We start from the raw sequence: 13,466 nt of genomic DNA, 5'->3' as shown, positions 1-13,466 counted from the left end.
ATTCTAAGTAAAAATACACAAACCCAGGCTGCTGTGTGGCCCATCTCAGCACGCTGTCACATTCAAAAGAAACTTCAAACTGAATTGGAAAGCAATTTAAATCTTTATTTACTGTAGCTTCCCGAAAAATGCCAAAGGGGGATTAAATTTCTCTCTTGCTTGCCTTGTACGATACACATTCTTTCTCTTACAGCATCACCCAGCAGCTGCCGGAAAACTTCGTTCAGGCTTCAGGCTCCATCTCTCCCTCCTTCCTTCCCTCCCTCCCTCCCTCCATCTCTTCTCCTCTCTTTCTCTCCCTCTTTCCCTTTCTCTCCCCCTTCGGTCCCAAGAGTGGAAAAAAAAAAAAAAAGGAAAGCAGACCCGGCTCACAACAGCTTTTCTCTTTTCTCACAGTCCCTCCCATGTCAGAATCTACCCTTTTCTCTTCCACACAGCTCTCTGCCCTTTCTGAAATAGCTCCATCTGTATTTTCTAGGCCCTTAAAAATTCTGCAAGTCTATCCATGATCATAATTAGTAGCCAACCCCCAGGCCCAGAAGCTGCCTACATCCCCCACCCGCTAGACTTGTTCTCTGGTGGGTGGGGGGGTCGGGACCGTGTTCATACTGTTTGTTTATGGCATGTGAACATAATCATAAATGCTCTGTTGACGTATCAGGTAGCAGCTGTAGGATCCAGGGCTGGCAGTTAACTATAACGCAAGGTATAGGTTCTCCTGGTGACGAAGCTATTATCATGTGCACTTAGGTTTATAAGTCAAAAGTTTTCCCTCCAAACTATCCCTCAAAAAATATATATCCTTACAGTCAGGTCCTTACAAAATCCGTCACATTACAGGAAGCTCTCTTCTTATTTTGAGCATTAAAATACTGTTTTGAGAAGGTACATTAGCCTGAAAAAAAAAAAAAAAATCAGTCAGTGCTAACTTGGGATGCTTATAAAGGCCCCAATAATCACCTGACAGTAGCAATAGAAAAAGACATTCCACACAGATTTAGTCCTTACACTGTGGGGGGAGGGGAAAGCACTTGCCATCGAGTTGATTCCAGCTCATGGGGACCCCATATCTGTCAGAGTAGAGCTGTGCCCCACAGGGTGTCCAATGGCTGATTTTTTGTGAAGCAGATCACTAGGCCTTTCTTCCAAGGCAACTCTGGGTGGATTTGAACCACCAACCTTTGGTTTTGTGCCACTGAGGGACTCATTATAGGAACAAACCAAAACCAAACCGGTTGCCACTGAGTCGATTCCAACTCATAGTGACCATATATAAGGGCCTTACGATTGCATGTGTGTGTGTTTTTAAACTTCTTAAAGATCACTATAAAGCAATGCATTTAGTGCTTATGATACACGTGTCCACAGAGGGATGAGGAATGAAATGGCCACTGCCGTAATGTTCACTGTATGTCCAATGACAGCATCACCTGTGGTTTCCAAAGATGCTGCATCTCAACCAACTCACACAGGAGTCCAGATGTGTTTAGAGGACTCAGAGGAGAGAGGACCAAGACACTGATGTTGATGACCCCCCCAGAGAGTTGGGATAAAATCAATTCATGAAACATGAGTAGAAAAAAGCAAAATTCTAAATAAATATATTCTTTTATATGAGGCTTTTAAAATATGTACATGTACATTAAAAATTAACACTTGACTATTTTATTTATTTCCCTAAAGTTTATATATTCAATTTGGCCCAAACCATTGAGTTTTGATTGGTTGGTTGGTTGGTTGACTTTCTTTGGGGATGTTTTAAATCTTTTCATTGGGAAAATGGGAAATTGCTTGTATTTTTGAGTTGCATATACATATTGAGCATATACGGACATGCATAGCAGGAGCAGAATTGTTGAACCTAGAATTGTTTCTGTCTGAAGGGAGCTAGACACTGCGTTTGCGTGTGATTTTGAGATGATGGCTTCATCAGAACATCTCAGACCTGTAGTATTAGAGGTCTACACCCGGGTCCTCTGCTCTGCTTATTTGTTTCCTGGACTATGACTCAGTAGTTGGATCATTCAACACAGACAAGGTCTGGATGGTCCCCTTAAAACTGTCATTAGAAGCATAAAGTTGGGAACTCCTTCTCGTTGCAAGATCTCTAGCAGACCATATGTATTAGGGGCTGGGGAGGCCAGTTCAACTAGCATTTTCCTTTTTTCCACAGAGATTTATTCTAGTGAAAAAATGTCATAGGTGGGACATAAAAACCTTTGCTTCCTCCAGAGTCCATCAGAGATGGAGAGAGGTGGGCAAGAGTAGGCTGGACAAGGAGAGAAGAGGACAGAGCAACAGCAGAGGAGGCCCCAGTGGAGGCCAAGGCCTGGCTCCCTGTACCCTGCCTGTCCTAGCCTTCATATACGCAACCAATGATGCTCTGCTTCCTGGGATTCAGTGTCTAAAGAAGTTTCCAGATCAAGCACTAGAAAATTCTAATCCAGCCTAAGTCCCACCTCTTCCTACTCCATCATTGTTTTTCCCGTGATTCGGAAATCTGAAATCCAAACTCAACTTACCCTCCCCTCTCCACAGGGCTTGGTTAGTGCTTCTCTTAACAACAAAAACAAAAATGAAAAATGTGAAAACGAAATTTGGTTTCATATTTTGAAAAAATTAGGGGAAATCTCTGATTTGGCAACACTTCCACTCAGAATTTCCCCCAAAGAATCTTGATTTGAGAGAACGGTTGATTAAATATCATTTCATGGTACAGTTGTGTGGTGCTTTGATTTTCAAAGGGTTCGCCAATCTATTGTTACTTGATCCTCCCAACAACCCTGCAAGGTAAGCAGAGCAGGTCTTTGCTCCAGTTTGCAGATCAGGGAAGCTTAGGCTTAGAGAGAAATAAAAACTAACATTTACGTGGCCCTGAAAAATGTTTGGTCCTATTGGCTGGGCACTTTTTAGTCAGAACTCTTCTATTGCAAGTTTCAGAAAACCCACCAACTAAGCAAACAAAAAAAGGAATTCATCAGTTCACAAAATAAGTTCAAGGGGTAGATTCAGAGGACCTCAAACTATGTATCTATCATCTATCACCATCTTTTGCTCTGCTTTCTTCTATGTTGGCTTCATTCGCAGGCAGGCTGTTCTCCAAGAGGTGGCAAAGATGAACACCACTTCCAGAGTTAGATCCTACAGCCTAGCAGCCCAGTGGAAAGCAAGGTCTTCTTTCCTCATTGTTTCAATGAAGTTCTGGGGCTGGGCCTCTTTGGCCTGGCCTGGGTCACACTCCCAACCCTGAACCAATCACTGTGGCTCTGCCTTTTGTCACACATTCACCCCTGGAGCTGTGGGGACGGTCATCCCCTCTTAGCCACATGATATGAAAGCCAGGAAGGGATGGGTTTCTCAAAGGAAAACCGAGAATTAAAATGGAGCTAGGAGAAATGAATGCTGGGAAGGCAAGAACTATAGAAGTCCATTACATTTACCACTCCCACTATTCAGTTGAGAAAATTAACCAGACAGCCATGGTCCTGGGTCCCACAGCCAGATCTTGGGCTCTAGATCCCGTGGTCCTGTGTCCATATTTGCTAGAGAGAAATTCATTGACATGCCTTAAAGTGGCTGAACTGATACCTGAAGCCAGTCCATCTACTCTCCGACTCTGAACTCATGCTCGTTGCCAGAAATTCCAGCTTTGACCCAACCTACCATGCTTCAAGTTCTTAGCTAATCTACCACCACCACTCCCATAAAGCAATACCTTTCATTTAGAAAGATCATTTTCTCAGGTGCACAGGAAGTCAATAGTCAACTTTCCTCATGCTCCTCCTTTAAATTTGCTGGAGGCAACAAGAAAGCCATCCAGAGCCCACCCAGCCTCCATTCCTTTTTCAAAGCTGGCCCTACCCCACCCTGGCAGAGGAGCTCAATAGTTCTTCACTACTTCCCTATGGCTCCATCACTGCGCCAATATAGTGCTAACCTGTTGAAGAGGTTGGTGGGTATGCGTTCTTAAATATAGGGATTATACCACTGTGCCTTATTTCTTCTTCTCCCTCCGAGTGACTGGTCCCCAGTGCTGTGTATAAGGCCAGCCTTCAAGAAACGATTCTGACTTGCACTAGACCCACTCTGCGGGTGATAGGAGGGTTAACACTCAATAGGCTCAGAGAAGGCACAAAGTATAATAGCATTACTCATTTCTATTTCTAAGTTTTCTGATCACAGATTGTTCCAGTCTGGATGGAAGCCATTCCATACGCATTACATAGGATAGGAATCTGACTTAGGGTTATTTTACTAATCAAAGCATTTTCTCAGTTGTTTCACAGGGTAGTAAAAAAAAATTCTCCAAACGGTATCCTTTCTTAGCCTAGTTCCTTACGTTAAAAAAGTTCTTTAAATTTCCACATTCTCTCCAAAGATATAAATATAATAACATATTTCATTTTCTTCAAATTTGTGTGTCTTCTTTAGATTCTATCCCCAACTTCAGGCTGAGAACAGGGAGTTGGATTATTCAAAGCTTTAAAGATTTATCACTTTCCTTGCTTTTTATAGTCCTACTCTTATTCCTCAGGAATATCTCATTTACTTAGGTTATTTTGCAGAAGACAAAGTTTAAAGGGGAATTAATGCTGTGGCCCTGCATGAGTTTCCAAAAGCCCACAGGATGGTGAGTTTTTAATAAGTCCACCTAATTACCCCTTTTAAGATTGGATGTTAGGCTGAAGCCTTTAGGTTTACCACCACTGAACGCTAATAAACCGAATTTACTATGAACTAAATGTGGTTTCATTATGAAAATACCTCCAGGGGGTAGCCATTTGTACCAGAAAGATTTCCCCCAGCTCAGGTTTGAGGAGAGACAGTAAATCAATCCAACAAAGGAATGTTGGTTGCAAGTGCTAAAATTATGTGAGCAGTTTTCCCCTTTGCTGAGAACAGTGGGCTGAATTAATACAATATTTGTTTTCTACCCACTGGGTTATAATGGTAATGGAAAAGGGGAGGGCCGTGCGGAGGATGGCAGCTATGGGAACCCAGAAAGACACTCATTTGCCAGGTCTTTCTTTTATTACCTATTCCCCACAATGCCTTGGATCTAAAACAAAAAAAATAGTAGAATGCCATGCCCTAAGCAGCACAATTGAACCCCTGGTGGTACAGTGGTTAAAAGCTCAGCTGCTAACCAAAAAGGTCAGCTGTTCAAATCCACCAACCACTCCTTGGGAACCCTATGAGGCAGCTCTGTTCTGTCCTATAGGGTCACTATGAGTCAGAATCCACTCGATGGCAAACGGTTTGAGCAGCACAATATAGTTGACTTGGGTGATAGATCCTATGTAGGAAGGGACCTTATAAATAATCCAGTCCAATCCTACTGCAGGTCCATTTTACAGATAAACAAACTGAGGATCCGAGAGGACAAGAGACTTGGCCGAAGTATCCACAGCAAGTGGCAATATCTAGACTTCCAAATCTCCAGCCAATATCCTTTTTATATCGAGACACTCATGTGTTCTCACTCATCGTGCTTGTCATCCATCCATTTTAGGTGGCTAGGCTGGGGACTAGATCCAAAATACTGGTGCCAAACCGAGTGTACACAGTCTTAAAACATCTTACCTGAAAGCATGTTTAATCTCACAACTTGCCCAGACTTAACAATTCTTAAAGGGCAATGAATCATATATCGGAAATGAACTGGGCAGAGATTGGACTACAGGGTGATGTCCTCAAAGACAGGGGTCCCTTTGCTAAAAGGGCAGGCAATGGGCAGGAAGTGGCAGCCAAGGACATTGTGGTGTCCCAAGAAGAAATGCCTCCTTGCAGCTTTTTCTCCCTCCTTGCTCCTTCTCCCTCCCCCACCCCTTCCTCATCTCCCCCTCTACTGCCTCTCTCCTGGTTCCCTGTACACCCACACTGACCACTGACAGCTACTGCGGGGAAGAGTGATGAGGATTTTCAACAGTTTCCTTTCAGACTAAATACTCATGGAAGCAAAGGAATTAATTACATTCATAAACTGAACACTTGGAAAATTTCACCTTTAAGGCAGACTCGGGTTAGAATCTTCCCTCAACCATTTACATATATAGTTTTACAAACATTTTCACCACATATCTGTCAGTTTGTCGTACTGTGATGGCTTCTGAGTTGCTGTGATGCATAGGATACCAGCAGGGTCACTCATGGTGGACAGGTTTCAGAGGAGCTTCCAGGCTAAGACAGACTGGGAAGAAGGACCTGGTGGCCTACTTCTGACAAGACTGACCAGGGAAAACCTCATGAATAGTAGCAGAACATTGTCTGAGGGAGTGCTGAAAACTGAGCTCCTCAGCGTGGAAAGCACTCAAAATACCACTGGGGAAGAGCTGCCTCTTCAAAGTAGAGCCGACCTTAATGACATGAAAGGAGTCAAGCTTTCGGGACCTTCATTTGCTGATGTGGCACAACTCAAAATGAGAAGAAACAGCTGCAAACATCCATTAATAATCGGAATGTGGAACATATGAAGTATGAAACTAGGAAAATTGGAAGTTGTCAAAAATGAAACGGAAGGCATAAAGATTGATATCCTAGGCATTAGTGAGCTGAAATGGACTGGTATTGGCCATTTATAATCAGACAATCATACCGTCTACTATTCCGGGAATGACAAATTGAAGAAGAATGGCATCATATTCGTTGTCATAAAGAATATTTCAAGATCTATGCTGAAGTACAATGCTGTCAGTGATAGGATAATATCCATACATCTATAGGAAAATCAGTTAATACAACTATTATTCAAATTTACACACCAACCACTAAGGCCAAGATGAGGGAACTGAAGATTTTTACCAAACTCTGCAGTATGAAATTGATTAAACATGCCATTAAGATGCATTGATAATTACTGGTGATTCGAACATGAAAGCTGGAAACAAAGAAGGATCAGTCGTTTGAATATATGTCCTTGGTGATAAGAAACAATGCCAGAGATGGCATAGCAGAATTTTGCAAGACCGACTTCTTCATTGCAAATACGTTAACAACATAAATGGCAACTATACACATGGATCTTACCAGATGGAAAACACAAGAATTACATCAACTGTATCTGTAGAAAGATGAGAAGGCAGGAAGAGAAAGGAAAACCGGACAAAAAACTGAGAAGGGGTGAGTGTTGACACATTGCACGGTTGGCAACCAATGTCACAAAACAATTGTGTATTAATTATTTAATGAGAAACTAATTTGCTATATAAATTTTCACCTAAAGCACAATTTAAAAAAATCAAATGATGTATCGCATTGGTAAATTTGCTGAAAAAGACCTCTTTAATGTGTTAAGGAACAAAAATGTCCCTTTTGAGGACCCAAGCCATGGTATCTTCAACCGCCTCATACGCATGCAAAGCTGAACAAGGATTAAGGAAGACTGAAGAATTGATGCCTTTCAATTATGATGTTGGCAAAGAATATTGAATATACCAAGGACTGCCACAAGAACAAATTTATCTTGGAAGAAGTAGAACCAGAATGCCCCTTAGAAGCAAGGATGGCAAGATTTGGACTCATGTACTTTGGACATGTTATCAGGAGGGACCAGTCTCTGGAGAAGGACATCAAGCTTGGTAGAGGACCAGATAAAAAAGGAAGACCCTCAACGAGATGGACTGACAGAGTGGCTGCATGTTGGGCTCAAGCATAGCAAGGATTGTGAGGATGGCGTAGGACTGGGCAGTATTTTGTTCCATTGTACATAGGGTCACTATGAGTCAGAACCGACTGGAGAGCACCTAACATTATTAACTACAGAGTCTGTTACTATTAGTAATGTGGGCCTAAATCAGTTATCTTTTTGGTAGCCATCTTTATAATCAACTTACAGGCCAATAAAATATACTTTAAGAAAAAAAAAAAAAAAACTAGAATTCTAGACTTTCTCCATTCTGTATTTGTGCCAATTGTTTGGAAAGAGAGTGAAATTTCATTTTCTCAAATTTAGCCCGTTGTTCAAACTTGTCAAGGTCATTTAGATACCAATTCTGTCTTCTTGTACAAGAGCAACTTCTTCCAGTGGCAGCTCATTTGCAAATTTTCTTAACCTGCTACCAATATCCTAAACAAATTTCAAATAAGATGAGGATCAAAAAAACAAACAAACCTGTTGCTGTCGAGTCAATTCCAACTCATAGCAACCCTATAGAACAGAGCAGAACAGCCCCATAAGGTTTCCAAGGAGCAGCTGGTGGATTCGAACTGCCGACCTTTTGGTTAGCAGTCAAACTCTTCACCATTATACCACCAGGACTTCCAAGATGAGGACAGAGCTTGCTAATTCAGGCTAGAACATACCTAGCAATGAACCTCCTTTGGAAATAGCTGAGAAAGGGATAGAAACCCACCTGACTAAATCTTAAACAACCCCTTCTCTTTGTCTTATCAATAGATGTTAAGAGACATTGTAAATTAGCTTTTTGGAATCCACATAAGCATTCTTGGACAATTACATTCCAAGATTCTCATGCAACCTGTGGATTTTCTTTTTTGACCTGAAAAACAAGAAAAAATTAAGTATCTCTAGATTGATGCATTACCACATTGACTAAAAGTAGAAAGTGTGTTGCATTTAAATTGTCCTAGAAAATGTCTAAAGATAAAAATGTCTTAGACCTACATTAGGTCATATGGTGTAAATTCTATTATGATTTAGAGGAAATTGTGAGTTATATGTTGAAAGTTACTTTGCAGGATTCTTTTCTAGAAGTTCAAAGGGAAAATATTAGAGCACTTTTTGTAGATAAAAGAGGCCAAAGAAGAGCACCAGATTCATGGTTGGTCAGCTGTGTGACTTAGAATAAGCCAGTGTCCTCACTTGTATAAACAGGGGTGGTACCTAGCCTGTAGAGTTGTACTAAAGACTGAGTGAGGCGATGTATGTGGTACTTTAACAACAGTTGTACCAAGGTACTTACTATGCTCCAGACACTCTAAGTGCTTTACCTGGTCTAGGTCATTTAGTCATCACATGACCCTAAGAAGTGGTACAATTACCGTTCCCATACATTTGAAGCTCCAGGACATAAAGTAACTGGCCCAATCCACACATTTAGAGAGTGGTAGACTTGGCATTTGAAGACCCTGACTCCAGGGCCTGCACTCTTACCCCTACATCTTCTGTGGGGTAGATATTTGTGTTTTTGCCTCCCAGCATCCATTCTCCCACCCTCTGATAACAGCCTCTCAACTTCTTGTGGAGAACTCTCCCTATTTGTGTCCAGTCTTGGTAAGACTGACAGTCAAGGTGTCCCTCTCTCTAGCCATGGAGTGGGCCAGTGCTGGATTTTCCTCATGACCTTGTATACTCAGGGACCTGAACTGTAGTTGATTTGTTCCTCTGGTAGTACCTTGAAAGGCTGTCAGGCCCTATTGTCTGGATCCTCAAAGCGGCCTCACATGGTCCCAATCAACTCCCTTTTTTCCTAAGTTAGCTAGTCAGTTTCTTTTGTTCAAAACTAACGAACTCTAACTAACAATATTATCAAAACAACGACACACTGTTATGTATGAGAGGACTGTCAGACCATAAAGTTCAGTTTCCTCATCTGTAAAATGGGGGTAGTAACAGTAACCATACTGCCCACCATCGTCATGGTTAAATGAGATAATGCATGTAAAGTAGTTAGCACAGTACTCAGTACATGGAAATGGTCACTATCAGCTATTATTGCTAAGGGCTCAGTTATTTTTTAGTGAAAAAGCACTTTAGAAATGATTTCCATTAGTGAAGCAAATCTATAAAATGGAAATAATTATGGTCATAGACTCCATTTTCCCATTGGTAGGCACAAATTCTAATCCTTATTACACTGGTTGCCTATATTTGTCATATAATTGGACTCTACCCTGAGCTCACCAAGGAACTCCTTGTCCAGGGGCTTAATATTAGCCCTTCCACTACAAACTTTTAGGACTAAGGAATCACTGTTTAATAAAAGAACACCTCAGCACTCACTACAGTGAACTTGGCCCTGACACTCTAAAGCTGAGTTAAGGGGGTGGATGATCCAAATGATGAACTGACAGGCAAAGTTTTTTGCAAGGAAATTACAAAATAATACTAACAAGGAGTTTAAGATCCTTAACTACTAAGGTGTTTTAGCTTCAAGAGCCCCAGGACACTCTGCTAACTGAGAACTGAAACCACTCCCGAAGCCCATCTTTCAGCCAAAGATTAGACTGGTCTATAAAACAAACAATAACACACATGAAGAACGTGCTTCTTAGTTCAGTCAAATACATGAGACCAAATGGGCAACTCCTTCCCAAAACCAAGACAAGAAGGCAGGACAGGACAGGGACTAGAAAAATGGGCACAGGATACCCACACAGGCGTGGAAAGGGGGAGAGTGCTGTCACATTGTGGGGATTGCAACCAATGTCACAAAACAACATGTGTATAAACTTTTGAATGAGAAACTAACTTGAGCTGTAAACTTTCACTTGAAGCACAATTAAAAAAAAAAAAGCATTTTGAATTGAGATAGCCACTGTATGGTATCCTCCCACCATATTCATTACTCCCCATGAAACTGGATTTAAACCTCCTTCCTTTTCATACTTGCCTCCACTAACCTCACACTCCACAACAGTCATTACTTTGTCTGGTGCTTGCTTAAACATTATGTACAAGGCTTACTATAAAGAATGAAGAGGAAAATGTTTTTAACAAAATACCCAAGACAAATACCCAAAAGACTATTTGGTCCCTTTCAAAGTAGAAATCTTTGGAATCTATAGTTATTTCGCTATTGCTAAAACACCATGTAAGGAGCCCTGGTAGAGCAGTGGTTAAAGCTCTCGGCTGCTAACTGAAAGACTGGCAGTTCAAACCCACCAGCCCATCTGTGGGAGAAAGATGTGGCTGTCTGCTTCCACAAAGATTTAGAGCCTTGGAAATCCTACGGGACAGTTCTCCTCTGTCTTACAGAGTCACTATGAGTTGGAATTGACTTAACGGTAGTGGGTAGGATCACCACGTAAATCAAAACATGTTTTGGCACTGCCATTTGAGCCAAAGGTGTCTTTTTAAAAATAGCCGCTATAGGGTTCAGTGGGCAGGTGCTGCCATGGGTTGGGAAGCTTGCCCTTGTAGCAGCAAGTGCAGGGGTATTAGAGCACAGGAGCCAGCCCCATGGTCAGGAGCTTGGTTCCTTACAGGGGGACTGAACAAACGAATGAATATATTGCGGATTATGAGTTCAGTTTTACTACAGGGTAACATGCAAATATGATACTACAGTGGCAGCAAACACAACCCACCACCCAAATCTTGGTTTCTAAATACCATTCTCCACAAGAATGAACCAGGACTCCTTGGGCAAATGGCTGATTCCAGGATTGAGGTAGGGAAAATACAAGGTAAGCCTAGAACATCTTCTGGTGTCAGAAAGTAAGGAAATGCTCAAAGAATCATGGGGACATGTCAAAAGCACATAGGAGCTGGCTTGAAGGGGCTCCTACTCACCAAATAGGGAATTGCAGCATCAAAATAAATCATATTTTGTAGATTAACAAACTGGAACCCATGTTCCATACTGATATAAATAATAAGTGAATGAATGAACAAGGGATGTATTGGATGACCTAAAATTTCAAGTGCTCCCTTGACATCTTTGAGCCTCACAAGGCCCCAAGAAGGCCGAATCATGAACTCCCCTGCTCTTGTCAGATTATGCCCCCATCCAGCAGGAAAGGCTCCCAACCTGGCTAGTTCCCCTATCAACTGGACAAGTAGAGTGCCAATTACAGTAGAATGCCAAATAACAAATGTAGAGCAATGATGGGATTAGGAAATCACCGTCTGACAATAATTGACTCAGACAGGAATCATCCATGGATGTCAAAAATAGTGAAAAAACATTTGATAAAGAATAGGATACTGATGTAGTCTCAAAGTAGCTCCCCACAAAATACTTATTACTCATTAATTAATAAGTGCAAAATACTAACTTCACAGTGGAGAAGCCTCACAAATATAACCAACTGTTAAAAATTAGTATCACTAGTAATGGCATAAACTGACACAGTGTGCCTCCTGGTACAATGCAAAGAACAAAGCATCACTTCTCTAGTATTCCTGCTAAAAATGAATAACCTGCATCTATTTATGAGGAAACACCAGACAAACCCAAAATAAAAGTCATTCCACAAAGCAATTGGCCTGCACTCTTCAAAAATGACAAGGTCACAAAAGACAAGGAAAAACTGAAGAACTACTCCAGACTGAGGAGGACTAAAGGAAAAACATGGTAACTAAATAAATGCCTACAATATCCTGCACTGGATCGTGGACCAAAATGGTCATTTGGGCAGTAGCTGGCAACATCTGAATGGGGTTTATGTATTAAATGGTAGAATCTTATCACTGCTGGTTTCCTGATTTTGATGGATCTACAGTAGTTAAGCAGAAGAATGTCCTTGGTTTTAAAAAATACACACTGAAGTGCTTAGGGCTAATAGGACATAATAACTGCATCTTACTTTCAAATAGTCTTAAAAATTATACATGTGTGTATACATATGTACATATATATGTATACACACACATACATGTATAAAACAATATACACACACATACATGTATAAAAGAATATACCCAAGAGAACTGAAAACTTATACATTCACATGAATGCCCACAGTGGCATTATTCATAATTATCAAAAAGTAGAAACAACCAAATATCCATCAACGGATGAGTGGATAAACAAAATGAGTATAACCATACAATGGAATACTACTCAGCCACAAAAAGGAACGAGGTACTGATTTACGCTACAACACAGATGAACCTTGAAAGCATTACGTTAAGTGAAAGACTAAAAAATAACACAAACTCATTGCCATCGAGTTGATTCCGACTCATAGACACCCTATAGGACAGAGGAGAACTGCCCCATACGGCTTCCAAGGAGGCACTGGTGAATTCGAACTACCAATCTTTTGGTTAGCAGCCGTAGATTTTAAGAGAAAGAAGTCAGACACAAAAGGCCACACACTGACTGGTTCTGTTTATCTGAAATGTCCAGAACAGGCAAATCTAAAATGGATAATCCGCTGTCAGGGGCTGAGGAGAGGCGACTGCTAATGAGCGCAGGTTCCTTTGAGGCTGATGAGAATGTTCTGGAAATGCACAGCTCTGTGAATATACCAAAAAACCCACTGGATCATATACTTTAAAAGGGAAGACTTTTATGGTATAGGAATTATACCTCAATTAAAAAAAAAAGGTGAATGGCTCTCCTTAGGAAATTGATTTCCTCACTTCCTTTTCAAGCCACCTACTAGTTGATGAAAACAGAAATCTTCTTTGCAATGATATTTGACATTTATAATCCCCTGCAACAAATATAACAAAACGTCTTTTTAACCACATTATTTATAGGTACTAGCTGAGAGTCCACTTGTTATTTATTCCTGCTTTTAAACAATAAAGATCTGAAAGTTCTTCTAAGTTCATG

At 41.0% G+C, this 13,466-nt stretch overlaps 1 protein-coding gene across 1 annotated transcript in view; it reads right to left on the bottom strand.

Annotated features, from left to right (window-relative positions):
- Positions 1–296: 296 nt before the first annotated feature.
- The window catches only part of CPSF2 (cleavage and polyadenylation specific factor 2), a 41,997-nt gene continuing 28,827 nt past the window's right edge, over positions 297–13,466 (bottom strand). Inside the window, exon 16 of the mRNA XM_049899488.1 lies at positions 297–895. Within this exon, the coding sequence (XP_049755445.1) occupies positions 830–895 (66 nt within the window). The 3' untranslated portion in view covers positions 297–829. The remainder of the gene's footprint in view (positions 896–13,466) is intronic.

The sequence above is a fragment of the Elephas maximus genome, chromosome 10, assembly GCF_024166365.1.
Source record: "Elephas maximus indicus isolate mEleMax1 chromosome 10, mEleMax1 primary haplotype, whole genome shotgun sequence".
NCBI lineage: Eukaryota > Metazoa > Chordata > Mammalia > Proboscidea > Elephantidae > Elephas > Elephas maximus.
Note: the sequence above shows the minus strand (reverse complement) of the source record. Positions and strands in the feature narration are given on the sequence as shown.